This window comes from Tiliqua scincoides, chromosome 3 (assembly GCF_035046505.1).
Source record: "Tiliqua scincoides isolate rTilSci1 chromosome 3, rTilSci1.hap2, whole genome shotgun sequence".
Lineage (NCBI taxonomy): Eukaryota > Metazoa > Chordata > Lepidosauria > Squamata > Scincidae > Tiliqua > Tiliqua scincoides.
Window position 1 is genome coordinate 2,827,090 of NC_089823.1, and position 26,184 is coordinate 2,853,273.

Here is a 26,184-nt window from a genome sequence, read left to right on the forward strand (position 1 = left end):
TCCCCTCTCCCCCCCTCCAGCAATCCCCATATTGCTTAACATGGACTGCAGAGAGAGAGAGAGAGAGAGAGAGAGAGAGAGAGAGAGAGAGAGAGAGAGAGAGAGAGATTGTCTGTAAATTTGGAATGTGGTGCCATCAATACACAGCTGATACTCGGCTCCCTTCAGTCATTCTCTAGGGAGGCAGTCTTACATCAGTACTCAAATTCTAAAATGGACTAGATGTGGATTAACAAGCTGAGATTCAATCCAGACAATATGGAAGTGCTCTTGTCTTTAGGAAAGTTGATTAGGGACTAGCTGCACAGCTTGTATGGAAAAAATACATGAAGGAACTGAAAGATGTGGCAAATCTTGAAATGTATAAGCGTGTACTCCAAATCTTGAATACTGTATAGGCTGAAAACTGTGCTCTGTTAAAAAACATGTGAACATTAAAAGGAGGAGCACAGCCACGCATTACTTAGCCAATGTGCAATGCACTTCTGGTTCTGTTTTTACATGTCTTTTTTCTCATGTCTTTTATTATGACTTACATGTCTTTTGTTGTTAATGGCAGTGACTCCCCAAAAAACAGCAGACAAGGCCATCCCATTTTCAGACATGGAAATGGGGGGGGGGGCAGATCAGCCCTATTTAAAATAATGTATTAGCTCCTGTGACAACAGTCTGAACAACAATTTCAACAACTCTGCCATAAAGAAAGCATAAAGTTGGCACAGAGTAAAGCAGAACCTTCCAGAAAAAGTACTTCCAATAACTTACTGTATCATCTTCAGTGCTTAATATTTTTGTCTGAGTCATGCTGGCAAACCTATAAATGCAAAGTACAGAGACATTAGTGAACCTTTAGTGCGGCCCAAGCAGTCAGGTAGAACTTTAACATTGATCTTCTACCACAGGGCTTCTCATACTAGGGTGTCATGACGCCCCGGCCTGAGGGCCCTGGCCTCTGCCCCCTTAAGGGGCAGGGGCAGCAACGCGATCCCCAGGATCACATCGCTAATGGGGGCGCAGGGGCTGGCATTTACTTACCAGTCCCTGCAGCAACCTCCCAGGGGCTTCCCACAGCTTGCCACACCCCCGGGAGGCTGCTCCCTTAGAGTTTGAGAACCTCTGTTCAAGAAAGTGGCGTCTTTTCTTGTTCTGAGCAGTACTTTCCCAGGCTTTTGACATGGTGGCAAAAATCAAGGAAATGTTTTCTTACCAAGCCTGCAATTTCTCTCTCTTCAGTGTTGCAACAAAGGCCAGCATCAGAAGAAACAGCCCGACCACGGTGACTATTCCAACAATGAGACCAACAGGCACTGGAGAGAAAGAGAGGAAGAACAGCCTGTTTCGCACTCAGGACCTCAGTGGCACAGACTGGTGCACCTGCTCAGGACCACTTGTTCAGCACACGGTCACGACATCCCATGCAGACATCTGTAAGCACACCAGTACATCTGTGGGGAACAGGGAGGAGAGCCCCACATTCAGCTCCTATTCTGTTCACATAAGGGAGAGGAGGCCATCAGTCTGAAAAAGCAGGAGCCTCCTGTGGATTCAGTGCTGAGGCAACTTGAACTGCGAAAAGAGGGGGAGGCAGAGAGGAGCCAAGCGGCAGGTGATGATTCTTCTCACAAGGAGTCAAACTGAACTGAACCCCCCCCCCCAATGGACCAGAGTTCTTTTTTCAGTGTCCCTCAAATCTCTTGGTTTTCTTGGACGTGAACAGGAACAAAACACAAAAACCAGCTCTGAGGAAGGCGTTTGGCCATCAGGCCCTCTGCTTTCAGTTGCAGGGTGAAAGTTTTGTTTTTCTGATTTTTATTCTCCCGTATGTATTTTATGAAAAACCATTTAAAAATAAAAAAGAAACAATTTAAAAATCACATCCTGGAATTGAACAGCTATCTCTTTAAGGGCGCAATCCTAAGCAACTTTCCAGCACTGGCATAGCTGTGCCAGTGGGGCATGTGCTGCATCCCCCAGTTGGGGGGCACTCACGGAGGCCTCCTCAAGGTAAGGCAATGTTTGAGCTTTGCTCAAGCCACAGTGAAGTGAGCATGTGTGGCGGCAATCTCTGACCTTCCCCTATTTGGGGCCCAGCTAACCCCCAGTGGCCTCTGTAATGCTTCATCCTAGAAGGGCTGTGCTCCCAAAACAGCAGCCTGGAGTGCTGTCTTTGGTCTGAGCATCTTCTTCTCCAACTCTCTGGCAAAGAATGTGGAGTCAGCACCAACTCAGAGAGCGTGTCTGATTTCCAAGTTCAGGAAGTTCAGGAGCTCAGGGGACCCTGAAGTATCCAGCTCCACAGGAAAGACTAGGTTATTAACATCTACAGGTGACATCAAGGGGAGCCAATCACTCCCCTCCTTTTAAGTGTTGCCCAGGCTCATTGCTGGATACAGCTGCTGTTTCATGACCAGCTTGCTGCTCCCCACACTGATCATGGGAATGTAGGATTGGACAAAATTCTGGAGGAAAAGTCCATCATGGTTTATAAACCATGATGTGTATGTGCAACTTCCTGATTTTAGAAATGGGCTATGTCAGAATGCCAGATGCAAGGGAGGGCACCAGGATGAGGTCTCTTGTTGTCTTGTGTGCTCCCTGGGGCATTTGGTGGGCCGCTGTGAGATACAGGAAGCTGGACTAGATGGGCCTATGGCCTGATCCAGTGAGGCTGTTCTTATGTAGGAACTAGAGCCCTCCCCCAAAGAGTTCCAGTAATTTGCTGAGAGAAAGTACTCAATTATTATTAAGAATATTATTAAGGATATTTATATACTACTTTTCAACAAGAGTTCACAAAGTGGTTTACACAGTAATATAAATAAATCAGTATTCGCCAACACCCGACAACCATGAAGAGCGGTTGGCCAGCACTTCCAGCATGTTGCCTGCCTGCCCTGAAGACTAGTAGAGTCCATGATGCCTGCATGACGGTCTCCTTGTTTCCCCCTCCCCTTTACTTTCACGCTACGTCAACAGGCCTGCCGGCCACAGGCATACTACACAATAGTCTTCTTGGTGACTGGAAGCAGAGAGCCCCACAAGACCCAGAGAAAGGGGATGCTTACTCATGTAAGGCGGAGGGGGCCCACTGTCAATGCTGCCTCCATATCCTTTGGCTTCACAGAAGGGAGGGGCCCATCCGTAAACACAATGGCAGTTTCTGTTGCTATTGCACACCTGAAGCACAAAATGCACATGATCAGCAGATAGCAGCAGATAAGCCCCAAGACTTACGTTCTGCCAGGAAGCATAATGTGAACTACCCTGGGTCGCCCCCCCCCCCGAAATCTAACATGCAAGGTCATGTTTCCTCCCCCACAATGCACTTTGCCCCTTCATTGTCTTCCAGTACTTGAGGCACTTTAAAGTAGGGGTGTCATTTCATACAGCAGGCCGAATACCATTCGCGGCACCCGGGCACTACCCCTTCAATTCTGCCACCCCATGCAACCATTTCCAGTCACTTCACAGTGTGGCTGGCCCTGCGAGTCAAAGGACAGAGATGTCTTTGCTACTCACCCCTCGGTTGTTGCATTTTTTGAAATCGCAATCATAGTTCAAAACATCAACGCCAACACATGATCTATTTATGCATATCTAGAAAAAAGTGTGCAGAGTGTTAACCAGCCCAGTCCTATCCTCAGCCAGCAAGCAATGCGCAGTGGCGCCAGCACCAGCTCTACAGCATGCTCTGGGTCAGTCGGGAGCCGTCACGCAACAGAGAGGTAAACAAAAGAAACCTTTACTTACACAAGGTGCCCCAATGGCTCTACTCAGATCTGTGCCAGCAATTTGGATGGCACAAGTCCAAATGGGCACAAGACGGCATGTTGAAGCCAGGCAGAGGATGGTTATATTGGTGCCACAACTGCCACCTGCCCGTGCCCTCCCCTTACATGCCACCGGTCAGCCTTGATTTTTGCCCTGATCTTCCCCTACTGGCCAACAGCCCAATCCTGATGCCAACTTACTAGTAGCAGAGGAGGCTGGGTGCTTTGGCAGGGCACGTGCACAGTCTCTAGCCATCCATGCTGGTGGCCGTTGTGTGTGCTGTCACAGCACCAGCAACCCAGGCCTTCCCTCCTCGAAATGTGAGTTCTGTCAGCGGAAGGCTTGTGAGGGTTGGCCTGTTAGCAATGCACACTTACCTGGAAGTAAGTCCTGGAAGTCAATGGGATTTGTTCTGAGCAGACACGCACAGGACTGTGCTATCAGCATAATGCCAGTAGGAACCCTGACTACATGGAAGGCCTCTAGCAGAGACTTCTGGGCTGGGTTCTCTGCCACAGGGCACTGTCTGCTTCCCCTGGCCTCTGCCTTTATGACGACACGGGCTCCAAGATAGCCACCCCCACCGTGTGCTTTGGGATTCTTTCTTCCAAGCGCCTGGCCGGCCGGCCTGCCTCAAGATGTGCTCTCTGCCTTCTCCATTTGCCCCTTTTCCACACTCTCATATGAACTGCCCTGGTAAGTGGGGGTGACGACTAACACAAGGACTGGTCCTTCAGTCTTGTTTCTGCTCTACCCAGTCGGAGAACTGACTTTCCCTGTGTCTATCCAAGGGAGAAAAAATGTGTCGGCTCCCCCCCCCCCACACTTCTTTTTTCTCAATGCTGGGAGAGCAGAAAGTTGATGCAGACAGCTGCTGGCAACTGAATCAGGGCCTGCCCACTAAGGAGCTGGGGTAAAGTGGCTGCCTCCATTGGAAAGTGGGTGTGGGGCAGCACTCTGCCTCCATTGGCAAACCACTTCACTTCGCCAGCACCCTTGGGAATGTAGCTTGCCAGCAGCAGTGAAGGAGAGGGACAGATGGCATTCCTGTTGCTGCTTCCGCCAATGTCCTCCTCCCCTCCTGCCCCACATGCTCCGACTTTCACCCTACTGGTGAGGGAAGTTGCAGGAGGGGCCATGTCAGGAGTGCGTCATGCTCCAGTGAGGTGTGGCACCCCACATGCTGCGCTCAGGAGCAGCTGAACCTGACTGGAACTGGCCTGCCAAAGGACTTGTTGGGTGAGAGCTGGTGAGAGCACATTCCTCCTTACCAGGAATGTAAAGAAAAGGGAGAAAACAGAGATATTTGGGGATGCTCCTTACAAAGCCAAGCCCTCGTCTCTCTCCTGAAGTGGGTGGCTGGGGCAGAGATTGCGGAAGACACAGATTGCAGCCTAAGTTACCTTGTCACTGCCACAGGCTGTTCCATCTTTCACTGCTCCGAGGTCACAAACGTCTTTTCCAAGATGAAGTTCTGTGCCCCAGCACCAGGTGCGCTCCACGGGAGTCTGCACAATCGCTTGGCCAGTCGACATTTTGGGAATGTTTTTAACATTAATACACTGCACCCTCCCACAAAGGACATCTCTGGAAAAAAAGGTAAGAAGGGGAGAACTTAACAAGTCCTTCGTTTTGGGTGAGAATTACTGAAGGAAACAGCAGGATCCAAATGGCATCAACAGAACTTGAGAACATTCAAGCTGACAAGCATGACAGTCGGTTGAAGAGGCTACAGGGCTGTCAGAGAAAATGCACACACCAGAGACATTTGCAGAGAGACCCAACGTACAGGAGTTTATATGAAGCCACAATGGAGGAGCAGAAGTGGTTGATGTGAAACCAGAAATAGATGGAACAGAGGCCAGAGCCAAATGTCCTCCTGTGAAAGCTTGTGGTGCAAGCTGAGATGGGGAGGAAGCAAGAGCCATGCTGAAAAGATAGGTCGCTTCTCTTCTTGGAGTAGTCATCTATGCACTCACACATATCAGGGGTGGATCCAAGGGGAGGCCATGGGTGTGTGGCCCCCAAGCTGCCATGCCAGCAGGGAAGGGCACCCACCAAGATGGGTAGCAAAGTCGGGCACTAGGGGAACACCCATCGGGCAGGACATCAGCACTGAGGTTGCACTTGGCTGAGCCAAGCTCAGGGGGTAGCCCAGGTCTACCTGCCTGGAAGAGGTGGCTCCAGAAAGCAGTCAGAATCGGAGCCCAGGTCTACCTGGCAGGTAGATCAGGGCTTCAAGTCTGGGCAGGAGTCCAGGTCTACCTGCCTGATTGAGCTGGGCTTTGGAGTTAAAGTAGCCCTCCCAACACAAACACTGGATCACCTCTGCATATAGAATATCTCCACCTGACCAGAGCAACATTTGGACATCCACAGAACTCTGTAGAGTGTTCTAGCCCATTCCCTCAAATGGGAGAGTTGTGTGTGCCTCAAGGGCAGGAAGAACGGTCCCTTCCTTCAGCTTCTTTGTAGAATGCCACAAGCCATTTGAATTCTTCTTATATAGACTTGCACTGGGGAATGAGTGTGGGCTGAGTGGCTGCACTGACGACTATTTGAAGAACGTCAGTTATAGGCAAGCAGTTCACCTGTCCCCTTCACGGTCCCTGTGCAGTCACTGCCATGGGGGACTAGCCAGCTGACCTTGCCTGGATGTGGCTACAGGTGGTTTAGGGGAAGTGTTGTTTTGCAATGCAGCCTGACCAAAGAAACATCCAACCCACCTTTGAACTGTGATTGGCATTGACCCAAAACAGTCTTGACAACTGACAATATTATGGTCATCAGGATGGAACCTGAGACTACTGGTGGTACAAGAGGTTGGTCCGCAGGTGCCAAAGTCAGCATCAGTTGGGCTTCAAACAATGAGAACAGGCAATTTGGAGCCTGCCCCCTCCTCTTTAGCTTGCTTACCAGAACTGAAGCCCACTGCCTGCTCTGCACTGCTTCTGTTCATTTGACCTGAACAGAAGAGGTGCAGGCTGGGAACCCGTTCATCTCAGACAGAAGCAGCAAGCAGTAAAGAAGATCACACACTGCAGTCCTTGTAAGCAAAGGGAACGAGGGAGGGGAGGGTGCTGGGAGCCTCCCTCTCATTGGCCCACCCTCCCCCACATCTCTCTCTGTGTGTGTGAACGTACAAAGGTAGTATTTGGAGGGACTGAGGTGGGACAGGGTACATTGTCTCAGGCATCAGGTGCCTTCGGCCAGCACCATCTGTATCTCAATTGTACACAATGCTTTAGAATGGTCTAGGTCAGTGGTGTCCAATTTTTTGGTGGGTCGCGAAACCGACAAGCTGATAACTGACAAGGAAAATGTGTTGAGTCCTATAGAAACTGAAAGGAGCAGCATGTGTGCATTTACTCATGAGCAGTCATGTGAGACTTTAGTCTTGTCAAGCTAAGTGGTCCCAACAGAGTGTAATTTTAAAAAGTGAGTCCTGATGCTAAAATGTTTGGGAACCACTGACCGAGCTGTCTTGGAACAGCTGCAAGGCAGCAACCTCAGACCAGGCTGGGTTGCAGGAGAAGGGGGGCAGGGCCTCTGGGCAGAATTTTATCAGGGGGTACAAATTTTCTTTTGGGCCCCTTTGCAAAGGGGGAGGGGTGAAACAGAATGGGGGAGGGTGGTGATGGGTAAGCGGAATGGGGCAGGGAGGGACAAAACAGAGTGGTGGGACAGTAGAAACAGCTGGAAAAGTCTTTGGAGCCCAGGTCTACCCACCCATGTGATATCAGTAGTGTCCCCAGCATCCCTAGTTGTGGTAATGTCGACAGCATCCTGTGTGCTTAACAAGACTGAGTAGATAGGAAATTGTAAGATCCCAGGAAATTTCTGGGGCCCCTCCTTGGGCTCCTGGGCCCCCCTTTTGATCCTGGGCCCAGGTACAAATTACCCCCTTTACCCCCCCTCTCCTGGGCCCTGGGGGGGCATTCCCTGCATGAACGAACCAGGAAAAGGAGACACCGGCCCCCGGCAGAACCTACTCTTCTTTGCACTTCTTGTACTTCAGTCCTTGCTGGCCACAGTTGCCAGACTGGTCGCCTTGTATGTTCACTTCCATGAAACACAAGAGTGGGGCAGGCTTTGCATCTGCAGAGGGGGGAGACGGAAGAAAGGAGTGGAAGATGAGAGCTGGCAAGAACAGCAGGAAGGCACATAGAAGGGACCAGGCTTGGGTGCAAAATACAAGCCATCAGGAAACACACAGGCTGACTGGAAGGATTCTTCTGGCTGTCTGTGCCACACCTGTTTCTGAAAGGCACTCAGTTTCTCCCTTTCCTCATAAGGGGGGATGGTGTCAGTCTGGTAATGTGGGTCCACCAGTTCTTTCTGGAGTAATGGGTTGGCTGCCTGATCCTTTCCCCCACCATTGGTGCCACTGTAGCCACGCTGACTGAGCATGAGCTGCATCCAATGGTGGTGGCAGGGCAAACCAGAGGCCTGCAAAAGGTAAGCAAATATTATTTCCTGACATCTGCATAGGCCCCTGATATCCTATGAAACTCCTCCACCCCACACAATTCAGGTGTAAGTCTAAGCAGAGAAAGGGGGTGGGACAGGCCAAAAAATGGGGATCAGGATCTGGCATGTGTGTTCAGCACCAAGATCACCCCCCTCTAGCCTGTTCCCTGTGTCCTGCAATTACCCCCATCAGTTTATCAGGTTGGCTTGAATGGAGTCATATTGATCCAAAACACCACCAGCAACAAGGCATAGCAAGTATAGCAAGTTTGGCCCTGTGATAAAGGCTTGGGAGCTTCCTGACCCAGGAAAGCAAGTTGTTAGCACAACAAATGAGGATCTCCGGCTCTGGCTGTCCTCACCAACTTCATGGCTGAAGGCAGTCAAGGAGGCATACTAATAAACCAATGGGGCTCCTGAGCTAGCGACCAAGAACAAAAGCAGCTCCCAGTTAGGTCCTCAGGTTCTACACACGTGAGGGAAGGAAGAGAAAAGCTGCCTGAAGGAGAGAGGAAGTTGCATGTTGGGGTGCCACCTCAGGCACTGCTGGGCTGCACCTGACCAGTGGGTAGACGGCTGTGGTGGCCACCCTCCCAATCACTGCTTGTTCAAGAATGGAAATTCACCATGGAATTAATAAAGGAAAGTCTGCTGAACAGGTACGAATGCCTCCCCAGCAGAAGACTCTCAGATTCCTGAACCTAGAGGGCTCTCTGCCTGTCCTAAGGGCCAGTCTTCGAGGCTGGAGAGAGAGAGAGAGGTCTTTGCAATAAACGATGTGAGTCTTGCCTTTGCCAAAGAGGTCTGTGCAGTGTTGATGGAGGTTCAGGCACTTCCCCGCGTAGCAGTTGTTCTTGGTGCCACACGGCATCCCGTCCTGTTTGTATATATCCAGGGGGCAATCGGCGGAAGTCCCATTGCAGTACTCTGGAAGGTCACACTCGGAAGCAGCTTCTCTACACGTTGCTCCCACTTCTGAAAACTGTTGGAAACCATAACTTAAGCTTCAGGTTCTCACTGTGCTCAAGAGGTTTAACGCAACACTTTCACTTTTTCTTCAGGAAGATCAACTGCCTGAGGGGGTGTCACATGGACCAGGCCCAGGTGCCAGAGGTCTCTTTGAAAGTAAGTATCTCCTCGGGAGTAGGGGAGCTGAGCAATTACAGTCCGGATCTGGCCCCTGGACAAGGAGTCTCCCTGGGAGCAGGGCATAAGATCTCAGGAGATCCCAGGCCAGTCACATAGCTGGAAGGGGTGGGGCCCGGCAGCCATAGGAAGAGGTTGCCCCTCCTCGGGCTCCTGATTAGGGAGGGCAGCACAGGAAGCAAGAGCAAACCCTGGCCCCTCCCTCTGCCTCCCCCTGGCCTGGAAGGGGTTGGAGAGGCCCTGAGCTTGGGCACCTGGCCCCCAACCCTGCCCATCAGCTGGACCGCTGCACCCCAAGTGGAGAAGCTTGACCCAGCGTCACAGGGGCATCTGCACCGCACTGCTTACCTGTGCCTCAGCAGTGTTGCTGGTCACATTAAAGACTGTTTCGGGGGGGGGGCTGTGATGTACAAGACCGCCCCTCATGAATGTAAAATCTCCAATTCAATTAAATTGTCTGTCCCAACCTCTTGTCCAGCCTCAGCATCTCCTTCCATGGGGTAACTCAGAGAGGGCCCTCAGCAGCTGGGAAGAAGCTCCAACCTGAGGCGAGGAGGGGCGGGCCCCATCCATGGACATCACAGGGGCATAACGCACAACATTTGAATTAAAGCCTCAAGCACTGGCTGGTTTTTTGTTTTAAAAAGCAGCTTCTGAGGGGGGCGACAAAGAGTGTGGTGGGGACACACAATCCTTTGCCCATCCTTCCATTTCTGTCCACCACAATTGCCTTCCCCTTCCCCATGTGATTTAAACCACAAGCTTCCCTTGGCCCTCTGTGGGCAAGCTCTGCAACCCTGGGAGCTGCGCAAAGCCCAAGACAAGTCAAAAGGGTTCCCTCACCATAGACCCTCCCCACAGTTCTGGGGGACGAAGGGGGGGGGATTCTTACTCAGACTTGCACATCGGGACTGGCTCAGAAGGGAACAGCTCCTTCTAAACTTAGGGACATTCTCCAAGCCTTCTCAGGAGGAGTTCACCCGCAGCTTCCCTCTTTGACATTGCTTCTGTTTGAAATGTCTGGGAGCAGAGCGTGCTGGGAGCCCAGCATGATTTACTTCTGCTCTGCCTGCCCACTTGATGCTTTGCATCACTCATCACCCTTCCAAGGGATCTGCTCCATGCAACTGTTGCAGGTTGCTCCGTGGCAAAGCCAGCTCTGGTACTGCCATACAGACCCACTGCACAGGCAAACAAGACAAAAGCCACAATACTCTTCAAGAAGAGAAGTGCAGAAATGACTAATAGTGCCAGCCTCTGCATATCTACTCAGGAACAAGTCCCACTGATTTAAATGAGACCTCCTCCCAGGTAAGTGGGTATAGGATTCTAGCCTAAGACCATCAGTGTGGGTCAGGAAAACTGGACTCAAGTCAGACCAAAACCTTAAAAGATCTGTGCAATCTAAGATCCACAGATGACTTTATTTCGAAGGGTCTACTGTCTGTTTTTAGGAGTAAATGCATTTCCTTGAGGCACAAAAGACAGAGGAAATCGATCAGTTTAATCTCACCTTACAGTTTTTGCAGCAGAGTCCATGCAGACAGTCAATGTTGGGCTTGAGTCTACAGTCCTTTTGGCAACAGCCATTCCTTAGGCACTCCTGCAAACAGAAGATGATCACTTCGTCAATATCTGCCGTAGCCCATCAAAAATGAGTGACGCTCACAGCATTGCCTTTACTGCACATATTGTGTCTGCCAGCTAAGTCCTGGATCCAGCTGACCAGCAAATTGGTTATTGGAGCTGGCCACGTGGGTTATTTTGGGGACATGCTGCTACACCCCTACACTGGCTCTGGGAACGCTTGCAGAAGTACAGCATGGTCAAGCCTCAGGCCCGCTGCTTTTGTTTTCCAAAGAAGCACCTTCTAAAGAAGGATTTTCTTAGAGAAAGCAAACAAAAAATCAAGTCTGCAATTTAAAAAAATCACGTTTTGTCACTGAAAGACCCAGGTAGCAGTGTAGGAGAGAGCCAATTTGTGTTAATTTATTTGATTCTCAGGGTGCATGTTTTGTCCCCATAACACTTGGGAAATGTTTCTTCTACTATTTTGAAAAAACTGGGCAAAGATTTGGGAGCTACACAACATTCCTGGGCAAAGATGGGTAGAGGCAAAGAGGCAAGAGCAGAGCAGGACTGATAACAGGGTCTTCTCCCCAACCTCTCCAGTCTCGGAGACTTATGACACTTGTGCAAATGTCTGCTCCAGCCATAGCAGCTACTGGCCTCCAGCTGCCTCTGCTGGATCCTTCCTGCAGAAGACGAAAGTGACTTCTGAACTTTGAACCATGTCTAGATGTTTACAAAATGTTCTTCAGCATACCACAATACATGAAAAAAATTAACCTAGGAGGCCAAAGAGTATGCAGAAAGTAGCACTTGCTTGTTGCCCGGCAGATATAGCGCAGGACTGGTAGTAGAAGGGAACAAGCAGGGCCTGCCACAAAATGTGGCTGTGTATTCCCCAGCTCCGGAAGCAGAGGAGAGTTTCTGTTCCAGACTCCAGTTAGCCTCAAACAGGAAACTTGCACTGTTGTTCAGACCTTCCATAACTCAGAGTTAAGGCCTTCAATTGGTTATTTAAAATTATTTACAATGAGACTTTTACAACCACTTAGAGGAGTTAAAACAGCCAAAGCAGGAAAAATTGTGTCATTTTGATTATAATTAACCAGCAACTTACACTTAGTCCCTTTGTTCGTTGGCTGTCTGCAGATGAATTTTGATCCTTTGAACTTTCCTTCATCTATTGCATGAAAAAGAGTTACAGAATATTTTCCTTGACATGGTCTTTTCTCATGCTGTTAAGCGCTTAAACATTTTTGACCAATTCCTCCTAAAAAACCATCCTTTGCAGTGGGTTGGGACGCTCCTGGTGGTGGTGGAAGCCTCTCCCGGGCCGGTGACCCATTCTACAGGCTTCAGAATGGCTCTCAGCAGCCCCTGTCAGCCACTTCCAGTTTGGAGAACCATTCTGAGACCTGTAGAGTGGATCACTGGGCTGGGAGAGGCCACCAGAGGCGCAGGTAAGTAATGGGGCTTTTTGGAATGACTCTTGTTTGGAGCCAAATCTGTACAAGGGTGGGCAGGAGGGCCCAGATCATGATCCACTGTGCTTGGGTTCAAGATCAAACAATGGGTCACAGCCCAAACTTTGGGAAGTGCTGCACTAGTGTATCTCCTCTCAGTGTGAACTTTAACTTCTTCCTCCTTCCTTCCTTCACAGAAACCAAAGGCATCCTTCCTCTCCCTCCCCTCCTTTTCATCCTAAGTATCCAGCCTTCTTTAGGCAATTGCTGAGTTAAAGCACACACAGCTCATTCTAAGAAGGATTATTATAGCGCAATCATATCTAAATCCCTGTGATGTAGCAGCACGTGTGGCTCCTGTTGGGGGATTTTTGGCTGCTGCAGGCCTTCTCACAGTAAGGGGATATTTGTCTCTGCATCCCAGGGTAAGCCCCAGTGGATCAACTCGGACCTCACACCAGAGATACAGTTAGGATATGGTGCACACTGGTGCCGTCAATCCCACCCCTCCTGGGTTTGATTCACTCATCCTTTGTGCCATCTCCTCCCCATTTCACCCCTCCGTCTCCACTGCACTGGACTTACCTGGTTCAGCCAGCATCCTGACAGCGGTGTGTCAGTGTGATCCTACTTGAGAGTATTTTTGTTTTTACAGCAGCAGCAGGGTATGATTGTTATATAAATACATCAGCACTGTCATAATATGTTATCAACTTACTTCCGACTTTTGGTTGTCTTCTTTAGCTTGTGGCTTAAGGAATAAACTCACAATACCTCCTTCTACTTCCTGTTAAGGAAAAATTTATTTATTTAAAATATTTATATCCTGCCTTTCCCCCCACTTATCAGAGCACCCAATATCGCTTACAAAAAATTCATAAAAATCACAATGAACTAATCATACAATTACTTATACATAAAAAGCACTAAGAACAGCAACAAAGATAAACATCAGAAGCAGTACAAGCAGCTACAGGGTGATAGACTTGAACCAGCCAACAATACAATATCATAAATACAGCTAAATAAGCACAATAAAGCTCAAAGTTCACTGGAGCCGAGCTCTGCAATGGTGGGTGTCCAGCAATGGCGTTTGATGTCATCGCTATGTGTCTGGAAAGGCCAAGGAGCTGCTGCACAGCAAGTGCAAGGGTCCAGCAGCGGCACTGGCATCGCTAGGAGGGTGTGGGGGTGTGGATGGCACTGGGTGACGCGCAAGAAGAGGGTGACATGCACTGGGAGGGTGACGTGCTAAAATCACGGTGGTTAGGAGTAATACTATCATGTTATATACCGCTGAATGTGGAATTTCGAGATGAATGCAATGCAAAAAACGGGAGTGAAATATCACCTTTCTATCAAAAGTTATTGGCAAAAAACTTGAAAACAAAAAATGCATGGAGCTTAATGGAAAGTGAAACCAAGCCATATCACACGTTTACTCACGGGTAGGTGAGCGTGCCTTCATCCACCTGAAAGGTCAGGCTGAGAGGAATCCAACAACACCAGAATGGTCCTGATCCAATGAATGTAGCCCCCCAAAAACACCCGAGAAGAAGGTCCCTCCCTCCAAGCTGGCAAATGTATTGAGTCCTATGGAAAGCGAAACTAAGCCACATGGTCGCGTTTACTCGTGAGTAAGCAAACGTGCCTTGGCTCCTGGGCAGGTCAAGCAAAGGGAAATGTGAGGCCACCAGAATGGTCCTGATTTGATGCAACTGGAGCTCAACAAATGCTCCAGAAGGTAGCTCCCCCCCCCAAAAAAGAATGAAACAGAGGCTTGACAGGGTAAGGTGAATTTTTTTTTTCTGTTTTAGGCTGCAATCCTATCCACACTTTCCTGGGAGTAAGCCCCACTGACTATAAGTGGACTTACTTCTGAGTAGACAGGCATCGGATTGGGCTCTCAGACTTGTTAAGCCAGGTGGGTTCTGATAGTGATATGCTTGAAATATAAGAACTTAAATTGAACTGGGTACTGGGTAGGGGTGAAAATCTTACTTATTCTTTTTTGGGGGGAGGTGTTACTGAAGGCAGGCTACAGAGAAAATTCACTTGGTGGAACAGGGCTGGCTTTCCCTTATTTATTTATTTTACTTTAACTTATTTATAATTATTTTAATTTTCTTTATGATGGGTCCTGGACAGATTGTCATTCTAAAAAGTGGGTTCCAGTGCTAAAAGTTTGAGAACTGCTCCAAAAGGGTGTTGGTAAGTTGATACCCGGGGGGGGGGGGGCGACACCACTAGTGACCAAAATCACTAAAATCACAGTTTGCAAAAACAATAGCATCATGTTATATATCAATCAATGTATAATATCATGCAGAATGCGATGAAACAAACTGCATTGACATATCTTTATTCTATCAAAAGGTACAGCCAAAAAACCAGTGGGGGTGGGGCGATGGTAGATCACCACGCCCACCACCTGGAGTGTTGCCCCGCCCACTGCAGGGGGTGACATGCTGGCCTCCCGCACCGGGTGACGCAAACCCTAGTGACGCCACTGAGCAGTGGCACAGACCCCTTTGAGTAAAGGTTGCCCTGAACTGAAGAGAAATATGCGACTTGCCAGAGTGTCCTTGGCCTTTCATGCTTTTCTAGCAGAGGCTGCCTTGAGGGGTGTGCAAAACATGCTGTAATTTGATAAAGATACTTTAAACTTGTCATTTTCTAACTTTCTGCAGTCTCAGGCCTGCAGTCTTCTGGAACCCTTTTCCACACCAATGTATCTGCACAAGAACTGGAAGCCCCAACCCTTGCCCTGGAACCCCTCTGCGTTGCAAAGGCTTTGAGGAGAGTCTCTGCAGTATCCAAAGTCCACCCGGAGAATTGGCCTCTTGGGGTTCGCTGTCACTCCACGTGACTGGAGAGAGACGCTCAACACTTCCTCAGGGCTGACTGACCTGCTCCGGGGGTGGCAGGAGAGTCAACGATGCAGGCAGGAAGGACTCGTTCTTCCCGCCAGCATCCCCAGTAGCGAACTACTGAGGGCGCTGCCAGAGTGCTTTTTATGATGGCTCTGACTGCTCTACGGCAGTCAGTGCCAGTGGAAGAGGCACTAGAACGTTGGCAGAGCAGGTAGGATTGGGCCATACATTTATCAACTTATTTTGTAAGCTAAAAAAAAACAGGGGCAACTTCATTTTTTTTCTTGCAGGGGACATTACAAACAATTAACATTCAGGGGTTTACCATTATGGTGGCAGCAGCCACATTTCTTGTTTTCCCTCAAACTTTCTTTTTTTAAAAAAATGAACAAAACACAAAAACAAAACCTCTTTAAGTTTAGAGGCACACAAATGTGAATTCTGCCCAAATGGAACTTGAGAGCCCCTCTGCCAATTTACAAATGAAACCCAAAAGCTCAAACTGTGACTCAGGGCGCAATCCAAACCTTGACTTGGGCCGGCCCAGGAGGGTTGCAAACGTGCCATAAAGCACGTTTGTGCCTCCGTGGGAGGAAGCCAAGTTGGCGCATCTAGATGCACTGACGCACAGAGGCTGGCAGAAGCCTCCGCGGCGGCTTCCTCACAACCACTTGTGTCAGTGCGCCTTGGGGGTGGGGGGCAGGGAGGATGTGGGAGGGAGGCGTTTCTGGGCAGGGGGAGGGCAGGCGATGGGCGGCCCCAGGGGTGGGCGCACGGGGAACCGGAGGCGGGGCTGGGACCTGGCAGTTATGCCAGATCCCAACCCCCATCCCCACGGAGAGCAGAACGGCTTCAAGCCACTCTGCTCTCCTCGGACTTGCGACACCTCCAGAGGTCTCCCAATGAGGAGACCCATTGGGGCCAGCAGCTCTTACCCAGGGGTAAGGGGAAGAGTTCCCCCTCGCCTCTGGCTGAGCACATTTAAGTGTAAACTAAGACTGTGCTGAAGTATATCTTTTTTTTCCCCCCCACAAACACTTTTGTGGTATTGATAAATGCCTCCACTAGCCAAATTTTCAGCAATTCTGAAAATTTTCATTTCTTTAATTTGCACCTCACTTTCCATTCTCAGTGGTGCTCATTTGTCCTCAGAAACCTCCACTATGTCGTCAAATAGATACAGCACCGTAATGTTGCCCTACTGGTTACATCCCTGAATGGGTAGGAGTATCCTGAGATCTTGTGGCTAGAAGGGTACAACATGGGCTCAAGGAAAAATCCATTATGGGTTACAAGCCATGATGTGTATGTGTAACCTCCTGATTTTAGAAATGGGTTATGTCAGATGCAAGGGAGGGCACCAGGATGAGGTCTCTTGTTATCTGGTGTGCTCCCTGGGGCATTTGGTGGGCCGCTGTGAGATACAGGAAGCTGGACTAGATGGGCCTATGGCCTGATCCAGTGGGGCTGTTTTTATGTTTTTTATGTTACATTCTGTGGTGGGGGGACAGTCACAGAGGCCTCCTCAAGGTAAAGGAACACTTGTTCCCTTATCTCAGGGCTGCATTGTGGCTGCATCAGCACTGGAAATGTGGATAGGATTCAGCCCTTAATGTCTCACCTCATGGAGGCCACAGTCGCACTCTTCGTTGTCTTCAAGGATACCATTTCCACATATCTTCTGCCTAAATACTTTGGTAGGCAAGTTAAGCAAACATTCTTTTCCCGGTTTTCTTATTGTGTCGTAATATACTTGCCTGCTACAATTACTCAGTCTTTGACATGTTCTGTAATGCAATAAAATATTATATGGTATGATGCAATCCTCCACTTACATACTTAGTACAGATTTTTGTCATATACCTATGCTGCAGAACATTGGATAATGTGCCATAGAGCTGTCAATTTGTACCTATGTCACTGGTCAAAGGGAAATGTAGGATAATCTGTGAGAACCAATCTTGCCTTTGCCTGATGAAATAAAGTACTCAACAAAGTCAATACTTTAGAAGTATCTAAACCACTGGAGCCTTTGGAATATGCCAAAATATCTGCTTAACCTAGCATCTCCGGCTGGGCACAATCTATAGATTTATTATTTTCAACAAATATGCCCTTCCCTTTAGCAAATATGTGTCCAGGACAGCATTACGAACACTGAGGGTGCAAGCCTCCACATGTATTCCTGGGCTTATGCCCCACTGAACACAATGGGACTTGCATCTAAAGATCCGTGCACACTCAGGACTAAGCTGTAAAACTTTAAACAATAGCAGGGACTTTCCTGTTGTGGCACCCAGATTGTGGAAGTCCCCACGCCAAGAAGTACAGTTAGCACACTCGATCACAGTCTGAAGACTTTTCTGGCAAACTTTTAATTTCTCTACAGTGTAGAGCTGCTTTATTTTTTAATGCAGGCTCTTTCATTTCTAATAGCCTTTTTTCTTTATTTCTGTTTGATTTAATTTATTATTGTTTTGTTGCTTGTGATTGGTAAGCTGCTATGAGGGCTTCTGGTTTGGAGCTGGAAACACAGGACATTGTAAAAATAAACCAATGAAACAGGAAAACAATAAAACAAGATGAAACAGAATACACAAAATCAAACCACACTATTGGGGCAAGTTCAAAACAGTTCAGCAGGAGATGGAGTCACTTGAACAAGATGGCAGTTTCGCTCTGTCACTCTCGTCTCCGTTCTTATCCTTTTTTCATCTTCAGTGAACTCATCAGTATACATACACTAACATCCCAGTCCTACCTCCGACCAACTTGTGCAAACACAATGGCATCAACAGAGCACATGCTATATGCAATGGTGGCTCATGGCACCTGAACAGTATTGGGCTGTATGTCCCCTATGAACATACTGGTTAGGTTCCATGGGTCTGTATGTAAGCTGAAACATACGTAAGCTGGCTCTTGCCGTCCTAGCACCACTGTGCCTGTACAAAAGTACCACCAAAGGATGTACTGCACCTGTGTGAAAGCACCACTACTCTGAATGAGTGCGTGGAATCAAAAATCTGATGGTGAACTTGGAACTGATCAAAAAAGGCCAAACATTGCACGTTTCAACCCAAGAGTGGGAAAAGGAGCAAAGCCTCCGAATCTCTCACAGATGTTTCAAAGCAAATTCCACTGCTCAAAGAAGACCCCCTTACTGGATGTGTTGCTGCAGTCAAACCACTTGAAGACAAGGTAACATTTTTACTGACCAAAGTTAACTGAGTGGACGGTGTGGCTAACAAAGCCATGAACTTGAGTGTCAACAATCAAAAATAATCGCTAGGGAGCTTCAGCTTATGATGGAGGATGCAGAAAATTGCAATGGCTGCTTAAATCTTAGGGTCTGTGAGGTTCTTTAATTGGAAGAGGGGCAATCAATTTTGCAGTTCTTAGGGCGCAATCCTAACCCCTTATGCCAGTGCTTTCCAGCACTGGCATAGCTGTGCCAATGGGACATATGCTGCATCCTGCAGTTGGGTGGTACTCACGGAGGCCTCCTCAAAGTAAGGGAATGTTTATTCTCTTACCTTACAGCTGCATTGCCCTTATGTCAGTGCTGGAAAGCACTGACATAAGGGGTTAGGATTGCGCCCAATTTAATATCCTGCAGTTCCTGGTCGGTTCCAGGAATTTTCCTGGCTAAATGACACCCTCTCTGAGTTTCAAGTTACACAAGATAATCTAGAACTAGCGCAGAGGACCTTAGTGCCTCAGACTTCCACAAAGAAACCTCTATTACTTGTTTCTTCAAAACTTAGGAGACGAGCACTCTGACAAGATAGACATATTCATTAAGAAGAGCCTGAATCATTTCAGCATCTTGTGATCCCTGAGGAACCTGGGCCTGGAGCAAATGTTATACCCTGGCACAACCAAGGGCAACACTACAAACATGAAAAATGTTTATTTCATGTTTCATGTTTTTTAAAAGGTGGCACACGAACTATTTTATTTTTTATTCAGTGGCAAAAAAGACAGACCAAAAAGATGTTTGCACTGAAGACAGAATATGATGAGCTTTTACACATTTGCTTCCCAAATCCAAACAAGGGCACTCGTAAGACCAAACCAGTTGCTACTTACATGTAGCCTGATGCCATCATACATTTGCCCGGGCTGGTGCAATTACAGTCACAACCTCGGGCTTTATTTCCTGGTGTGTCATCATGGCTAAAGCCCAGAGAATGACCCAGCTCGTGTGCAACCGTTTCAGCATCAAATGCAAGATTGCCATATGCCTGTATACGAAGAGTCAAAGCAAAGGTGAGATTCAGATAAGCAGGTTGTGAAAAATTTACAGCAAGTAAAAAAAAAATACAGAGTATGTGCTACAATTGTGGTACTATTGGGGAGGAGGAATCAACCATTCTTCAGTCTGTAACCCAGTCCTGGGACAATTCAGGAGTTCAGCAGACTTCACAATTGTCACGAATCATGTAGTCTGTGATTTGAGGTGTTTACTTCAGTTCCTTCTCTGCCATATTGCAAAGTCTACATTACAACACCAAACAAACAAACAAACAAACAAACAAACTCCACAAGTCCAAGGTGGGATTCAGGTACGTTGCCTTGATTATGAAATCCTTAAAAAAATCAATATCCGTCTTTAATATTGTGAACATCTTAAATATTTGTCAGTCTAGTGCTGTGGCTCCCAAACTTTTCAACAAGCAGTTCCCTTAACCTACTGGGCCACTGGCTGCAGCTCCCCATTAGGGCTACAATCCTATACATTGTATAGGGAGCCGGGTTTTTCAGGAGGATTCCGTGGCGCTCCTAGCTGGTTTCCACAGCTCCGCAAGGAGCCACAGCTTACAGTTTGGGAACCACTGATCTAATGAATGACTTGCACTGCAAATAAGAGGGAGCTCATCCCTGTTGATTCTGCTGGACTTTCCTGCACCTTTCAATGGACTTTCCTGATAAGGTTATCTGTCTGGACTTCCTAGCTGGGAAGGTGCTTAATTCTTAGGACAGTGCCTTGCAGTGGCTCCAGTCTCTCCTGAAACCGGTTACTCCAGTTTGGTGCCATGGTGACTAGCTTATAGAACCCACAGGGTTCTATTCTGATCTCCATGCTCAACATTTACATGAAATTATGGGGACCAGTTAAGTGAGGTATTGTCATCTATATGAGGACGACACCTAATTTTACATCTGTATGGGACCAGGATATTTGAGGGGTGATCTATCCCCCAAGGTCAGCAGGGATGGCCCTGCTGTGCATGCCACCCCAGTGGAGGCCAGATTGCTGGCAACGAGGAGCAGGGCCTTCTCTGGTTGTGCCTTTATTATGGAATTCCTTCCCAGAACTGCTCCCTCCCTGTTAGCCTTCTGGCAGGTGCTCAGCACTTACCTTTTCCACCCAATCTCAGTTTGGGATTTAGTGGCTGTATTTCATTTTTATTTTTTATTGTACTATTCTTTATGATTTTTATAATTGCACTTTTGATTTTGATCCTATTTTGAAATTTTACTGCTTTTTTCTCTATGTTGTACCCCACTCAGAGTACTCCATTTATTCAGAGTGAAAGTCAGGATAGAAATCATTTAAACACATACATAAGAATATTTACAGTAATCCATATAGTACCTGTAATTTGCACTCACAGGACATGTAGTAGATGGGAGGGAAGGAGGTGGGAATTCAAATCAGGACAAAATACACAGAGGGAAAGGGCTAAAAAAGAAAAGGCATCTCCCTGTCTGGATTCCAAATCCACTACCTCACTGGCTGTATTTACTCGTTCAAAAATTGCAGGGGGTCTCCAACCTCAGTCTGGTCAATGCAGCAGTTCACAGAATGGTTCCCCCCCCACCTCCCCTGAAGGAATTCAAGGAACACACAGAGACTGACACAGGCATACAGAGACTGATAATCACCTACACGGACAGCAGACACTGAAGCGCGATTGTAAAGACAAAAACGGTCTCCCCATGCAAGTCCAGCAGGACTCCCTTTAGCCCTGTCGCATAACAGAGAATATTACGTGTTATAGATACTTCTAATAGCTAAGGCAATCACATGACATAAAAGGGCATGAATATAATTATCTTCTATGTAGAGTTTTGTTCTTACCTCCACATTCCAACATGGGATGGACCTGGGTTAAAACACCATTCAGCCCCTTAGCTCAGGTGATCCAAGTGGTGGGCTTCTGTTCCACACCTGAGAAATGTTACCTGACAATGCTGTCTGCCCCTCTGGTGGTGAATAAAGGGATTAGCAGCCCAATTCTATCCCCGCCATGCTGTAGTATGCAACTGCGCCAAAAAGGCATGGGATGCATTCTGTGGGGGGGGGGGGGGCGTGAAGGCAAACCAAATGCAAGAAAAACACATTTTTACTTATTTCCGTGAAAGCCTACAAGTCGCCTATGGGTCTCCACAGACACACACTAGCCATTTTGGTGGCGTATATTCAAGGAGAGAAAAGGGGTGTAGAGATTTTGGAAAGTGGGGATAAGATCTGCTGTTCACAAGTGCTGCCAAATCCACCCCCCGCCTTCCCAACACTCCCCTGATTCCTCCCCCAACATGCCTCATTAATGCCCCTCCCTGCCCCAAACCATCCCAGAACAGGTTTCCAGCTGCAGCAGTGGGCCACTGATGCTGCCACAGCTTTGGAACAGCAGCTCAAAAATGGCTGCCAGTAGCCGATTTACGGCAGCAGAAGAGTGTCTGCTGTTGTAAATCCACTGATAAAACTGGGATATAAGCAAGTAACTTGCTAGATTAGGCCATGTTGAGGCCATCAAGTTAGGCTTTAGGGGATGGTTGGATGGGTCATTTGTCTGCCCAGACGACCATGTAAAGGGTGTAGGGTTACAGGTAATCAACCTCTCTTTCTTCTATGTGGTCTCTGTGCATTCATATGTAGTGGAACCCAGTGAGCTTTTCTCTTATCTACAGGCAAATGACTAGGAGATGAAAAGTTCACCTAAACAAAGCATCTGCTCCCAACCTCGCCTGATGCAGGTCAATGAAGTTTATTTTTACCCTGCTTTTTCTCCCTGTTGGGCACTTAGAGCTGGCCACATTACTGCTGCAAGGAGCAGGGATGTGCAGTGGGTGGGGAGGAAGGTGAGGTAGGTGAGGCAGAGCCTCCCCACCAGAGTCCTTTGAAAAATGCCGCCACTGTATGGGACGAGCAAGCACTCACAATCCACGCAAAGCGTGTGGGTTGTGAATGCTTGCACATTTCATGCGGTGGCGGCATTTTTCAAAGGACTCTGGTGAGGAGGCTCTGCCTCACCTGCCTCCCCACCGACCGCATGTCCCTGGTGAGGAGCTCTTGGGGCAGAACACCTCTTCAAGACGCCTGAAGGGCCTTTTGTAATTACTTGGTCCACCAAAGTAATAGTCTGTCACTCAGTAGGCCAGTGTTGTAGCCCATTCCCTAGAGAGCTGCTTTCAGCTCAAGCAGCCCATCCTCACCCTACACCTCTGCAGAAAAATGACGAGACTTTTACCTTTGACACAAGGAACAGTAGTGTCCCACTTCCAGCAGAGGCCAGCAAAGTGCGCTTAAAGCAAAACAACTGCGCTTTCAATTCCAGCCAGCAGATGGCAGCAACACTCCCTTAATATTGCTGATAGTCATGATGCCATGGGTATGACAAAACAGTTGCAGGGGATGGGGAGGACATACTGACAGCCTTGGGGACAAGCTCCAGCAATGAAGCAACAGGCATAGGGTGCGTGTGGGTGTGGCCAGATGAGAAGCCCCATGTGTCACATTCCAGCCCAATGAATGGCATATGCAGTGCTTCTTTTGACAGGTTCATGTGCTACAGCTGCCCAGCCAAGTGATTGTGGTTCTGCTAGTGCTTGTGATTAGACAAGCCATTAAATGTTCCTACATGTTTACATTTTAATGTGGAACTCATGCTTGATGGGATTATGCACAGGAAGGATAGAGTGAATAGAGAGATGCTTTTTACAATCTCACACAACACCAGAACCAGGCGACATCCACTAAAATTGAGTGTTGGGAGAGTTAGGACAGACAAAAGGAATTATTTCTTTACTCAGCTTGTGGTCTGTGGAACTCCTTGCCACAGGATGTGGTGACAGCATCCGGCCTAGATGCCTTTAAAAAGGGATTGGACAGGTTTCTGGAGGAAAAATCCGCTACGGGTTACAAGCCATGATGTGTATGTGCAACCTCCTGATTTTAGAAACGGGCTACGCCAGATGCAAGGGAGGGCACCCGGATGAAGTCTCTTATTATCAGGTGTGCTCCCTGGGGCATTTGGTGGGCCGCTGTGAGATACAGGAAGCTGGACTAGATGGGCCTATGGCCTGATCCAGTGGGGCTGTTCTTATGTTCTTAACTACAATTCCCAAGAAGCCTTGCAGGTCTCTTGTTATCTGGTGTGCTCCCTGGGGCATTTGGTGGGCCGCTGTGAGATACAGGAAGCTGGACTAGATGGGCCTATGGCCTGATCCAGTGGGGCTGTTCTTATGTTCTTAACTACAATTCCCAGGAAGCCTTGCAGGTCTCTTGTTATCTGGTGTGCTCCCTGGGGCATTTGGTGGGCCGCTGTGAGATACAGGAAGCTGGACTAGATGGGCCTATGGCCTGATCCAGTGGGGCTGTCCTTATGTTCCAGTGGGGCTGTTCTTATGTTCTCATCACATTTTTGTTAGGGTCTTGGCCTGGCTTCAAGCCAGGTTGTGGCAACAATGGCCAAAGGAGCCAGAGCCAGAGTCAGCAGGTAGAGTCAAGTATGAGACCAGGGAATAGGTGATGATCAGAAGGCTGCGGTCAAGGGCCAGGATGGATAAGCAGTGGTTAAAAGAACCAGAAGCAGCAAATAAGCCAGGGTCAGGTTGGGGTCGTGCCAAAGGCAGAAAGACCAGGTAAGGGAGCCTATAATGCTACTCTGACAAGTTGCTCGGCCTGAGGAACCTGGGCCTGGAGCAAATGTTATACCCTAGTACAACCAAGGGCAACACCACCAACATGAGAAATGTTTATTTCATTTTTAATTACATGTTCTGCAACAAGAACAGGAAAAAAAAAAACTGTTTAACCCTGAGGAAAAAATTTGTTTTACTACTGAAAAGAAGGAAAAACAACCCCTCAGAACAGTTCTTTCCTATACTATAATGGTAGTTTTAAAAGGAACTGAGGAAGAGGGGTGTTATTATTGAGGTACTATGTCTGCATGAGATTTTCCCCACCTGAGGACAGCAAAAGAACACCACTAAGCCCAGAAGCTTCTGGAGTATGTTCTGTAGAGACACAGAACCCCACTATGTGTTACTGCACAGAGCCCACGGCTTCTTCAAGCCATCCCAGTCTCTGGCCTTGCAACTGCCCCTAAAGAAAAAGGCAGGACCTCTTCAATGACAATAGCTCTGTCAGAAATTTCTGCTTCGGATATATCTTATACCTCAGATTTCAACACACATACACAACCTGGATGAGGAGAATCTACAGGTTTCCTGATATTTTCCTCATTTCTCAAGCAACAGTTTTAAAACTGAAGTATGTTACTAATACTAAGATCAGAAAGACAGACATTTTCCAAAAAGAAACTGTGGAACCTCACGTAATTATGACAGAATGATCAAAGTGCACACGATGCTGAAGCTCTGAAGTAGCATAAAGGTAAAATGCACCCAAAGTTACGCCCAGGTTTGCAGAATCAACCATTACATAATCTCTCTCTGTCCACAACTCCAAGCCAACCAAATAAACACGAAGACCGATCTCAAAGTATATCTGAAAAAAGAAAAGACAACATGCTCTGATTCTTGGGCATAGCGGCAATGCTGCTTTTTACTGGAGAGTTTAGTTGCCAGCATTCCCCCACTCTCTCTCCCCTCCACCCTTCCATCCTGTCTCAGGCTGGATGCAAAGGAACGAAATGAATGCAAGAAATGCATCACTGCCACCAGGACTGGCTCAAGGCCTCTTGACGTCTCCTGCCAAATGCACGCCCCCCCTTTACTTATTGATGTGCCAACCCCTTTTCCTCCCACTCTCTAATGTTCTAGTTTGGCACTCTCCTCTCCTCCTCTCCTCTTCCTCTCTGCCCCCTCATCCTTTTTCAATTCAAGGAGTGGAAGGAGAAGCAGTGGAGGCGAGGCAGTAGACAGAGGTGGGTGCCCCTCACTAAAATGCTGTCTGATGTGATCGCTTCCGTTGGCCTCCTGGATAGGTTGGCCCTGACTGCTCCCTCAGTGTTGGTTTGTAAGCTATGTGTCCATCCCTGGACAACTGGGAAACATAACAAAATGGGTTCTGCTCATTGCCTTTCATCTATCTGTCTATTTGATTTGTACCCTGCCTTTCTCCCCAGAGGGCACCCAAGGCAACTATTTTAGCATTCATCTGTCTGAATGCACATCATGAAACATACTCACACTGTGAACATCAGCCATCATAAGAAGCATCACTAACACCAACCGAGACTCATTGCGATTTTCAGCAAGAAACTAAGTGAAGAAAAAAGAAAGATGGCCAATTCAGTAATAATAATAATAATAATAATAATAATAATAATAATAATAATAATAATAATAATAATAATAATAAACTTTATTTATATCCCACCCTTCTCCCTAAAGGGACCCAGTACAGGAAATCCTTGAATATTGCAAGGGCTACATACTCCAAAAGTACAGAGAAAGCCTAACTTAAAGTACCAGAATAAGAGAGGAGCATCCCTAGCTTAGAGCAAATGCAACAAAGCTTGATGGCAACCAAAAATGAACACATCACAATTGAAATAAATTAGCAAAACAAAACAAAATATGTTGGCATCCTTCAGTCTCAGAAGACCATGGTATTGTGCTCTGAATAGTGGTTCTGGAACAGAGTGTCCTCTCCAGTGCGTAAAGCCTGGGTAAAGTAGATATGGAGGATAGAC

At 47.8% G+C, this 26,184-nt stretch overlaps 1 protein-coding gene across 1 annotated transcript in view; it reads right to left on the minus strand.

Moving 5' to 3' along the window:
- Positions 1 to 26,184, minus strand: part of LOC136643974 (disintegrin and metalloproteinase domain-containing protein 9-like) — a 45,121-nt gene that overhangs the window by 5,705 nt on the left and 13,232 nt on the right. The window contains exons 5-15 of the mRNA XM_066619418.1: positions 25,679 to 25,750; positions 24,942 to 25,034; positions 19,385 to 19,539; positions 16,914 to 17,079; positions 10,901 to 10,990; positions 9,031 to 9,223; positions 7,764 to 7,869; positions 5,175 to 5,358; positions 3,520 to 3,597; positions 3,066 to 3,177; positions 1,208 to 1,307 (exon numbers count right to left, since the gene is read on the minus strand). Coding sequence (XP_066475515.1) covers positions 1,208 to 1,307; positions 3,066 to 3,177; positions 3,520 to 3,597; positions 5,175 to 5,358; positions 7,764 to 7,869; positions 9,031 to 9,223; positions 10,901 to 10,990; positions 16,914 to 17,079; positions 19,385 to 19,539; positions 24,942 to 25,034; positions 25,679 to 25,750 — 1,349 coding nt within the window. The remainder of the gene's footprint in view (positions 1 to 1,207; positions 1,308 to 3,065; positions 3,178 to 3,519; positions 3,598 to 5,174; positions 5,359 to 7,763; positions 7,870 to 9,030; positions 9,224 to 10,900; positions 10,991 to 16,913; positions 17,080 to 19,384; positions 19,540 to 24,941; positions 25,035 to 25,678; positions 25,751 to 26,184) is intronic.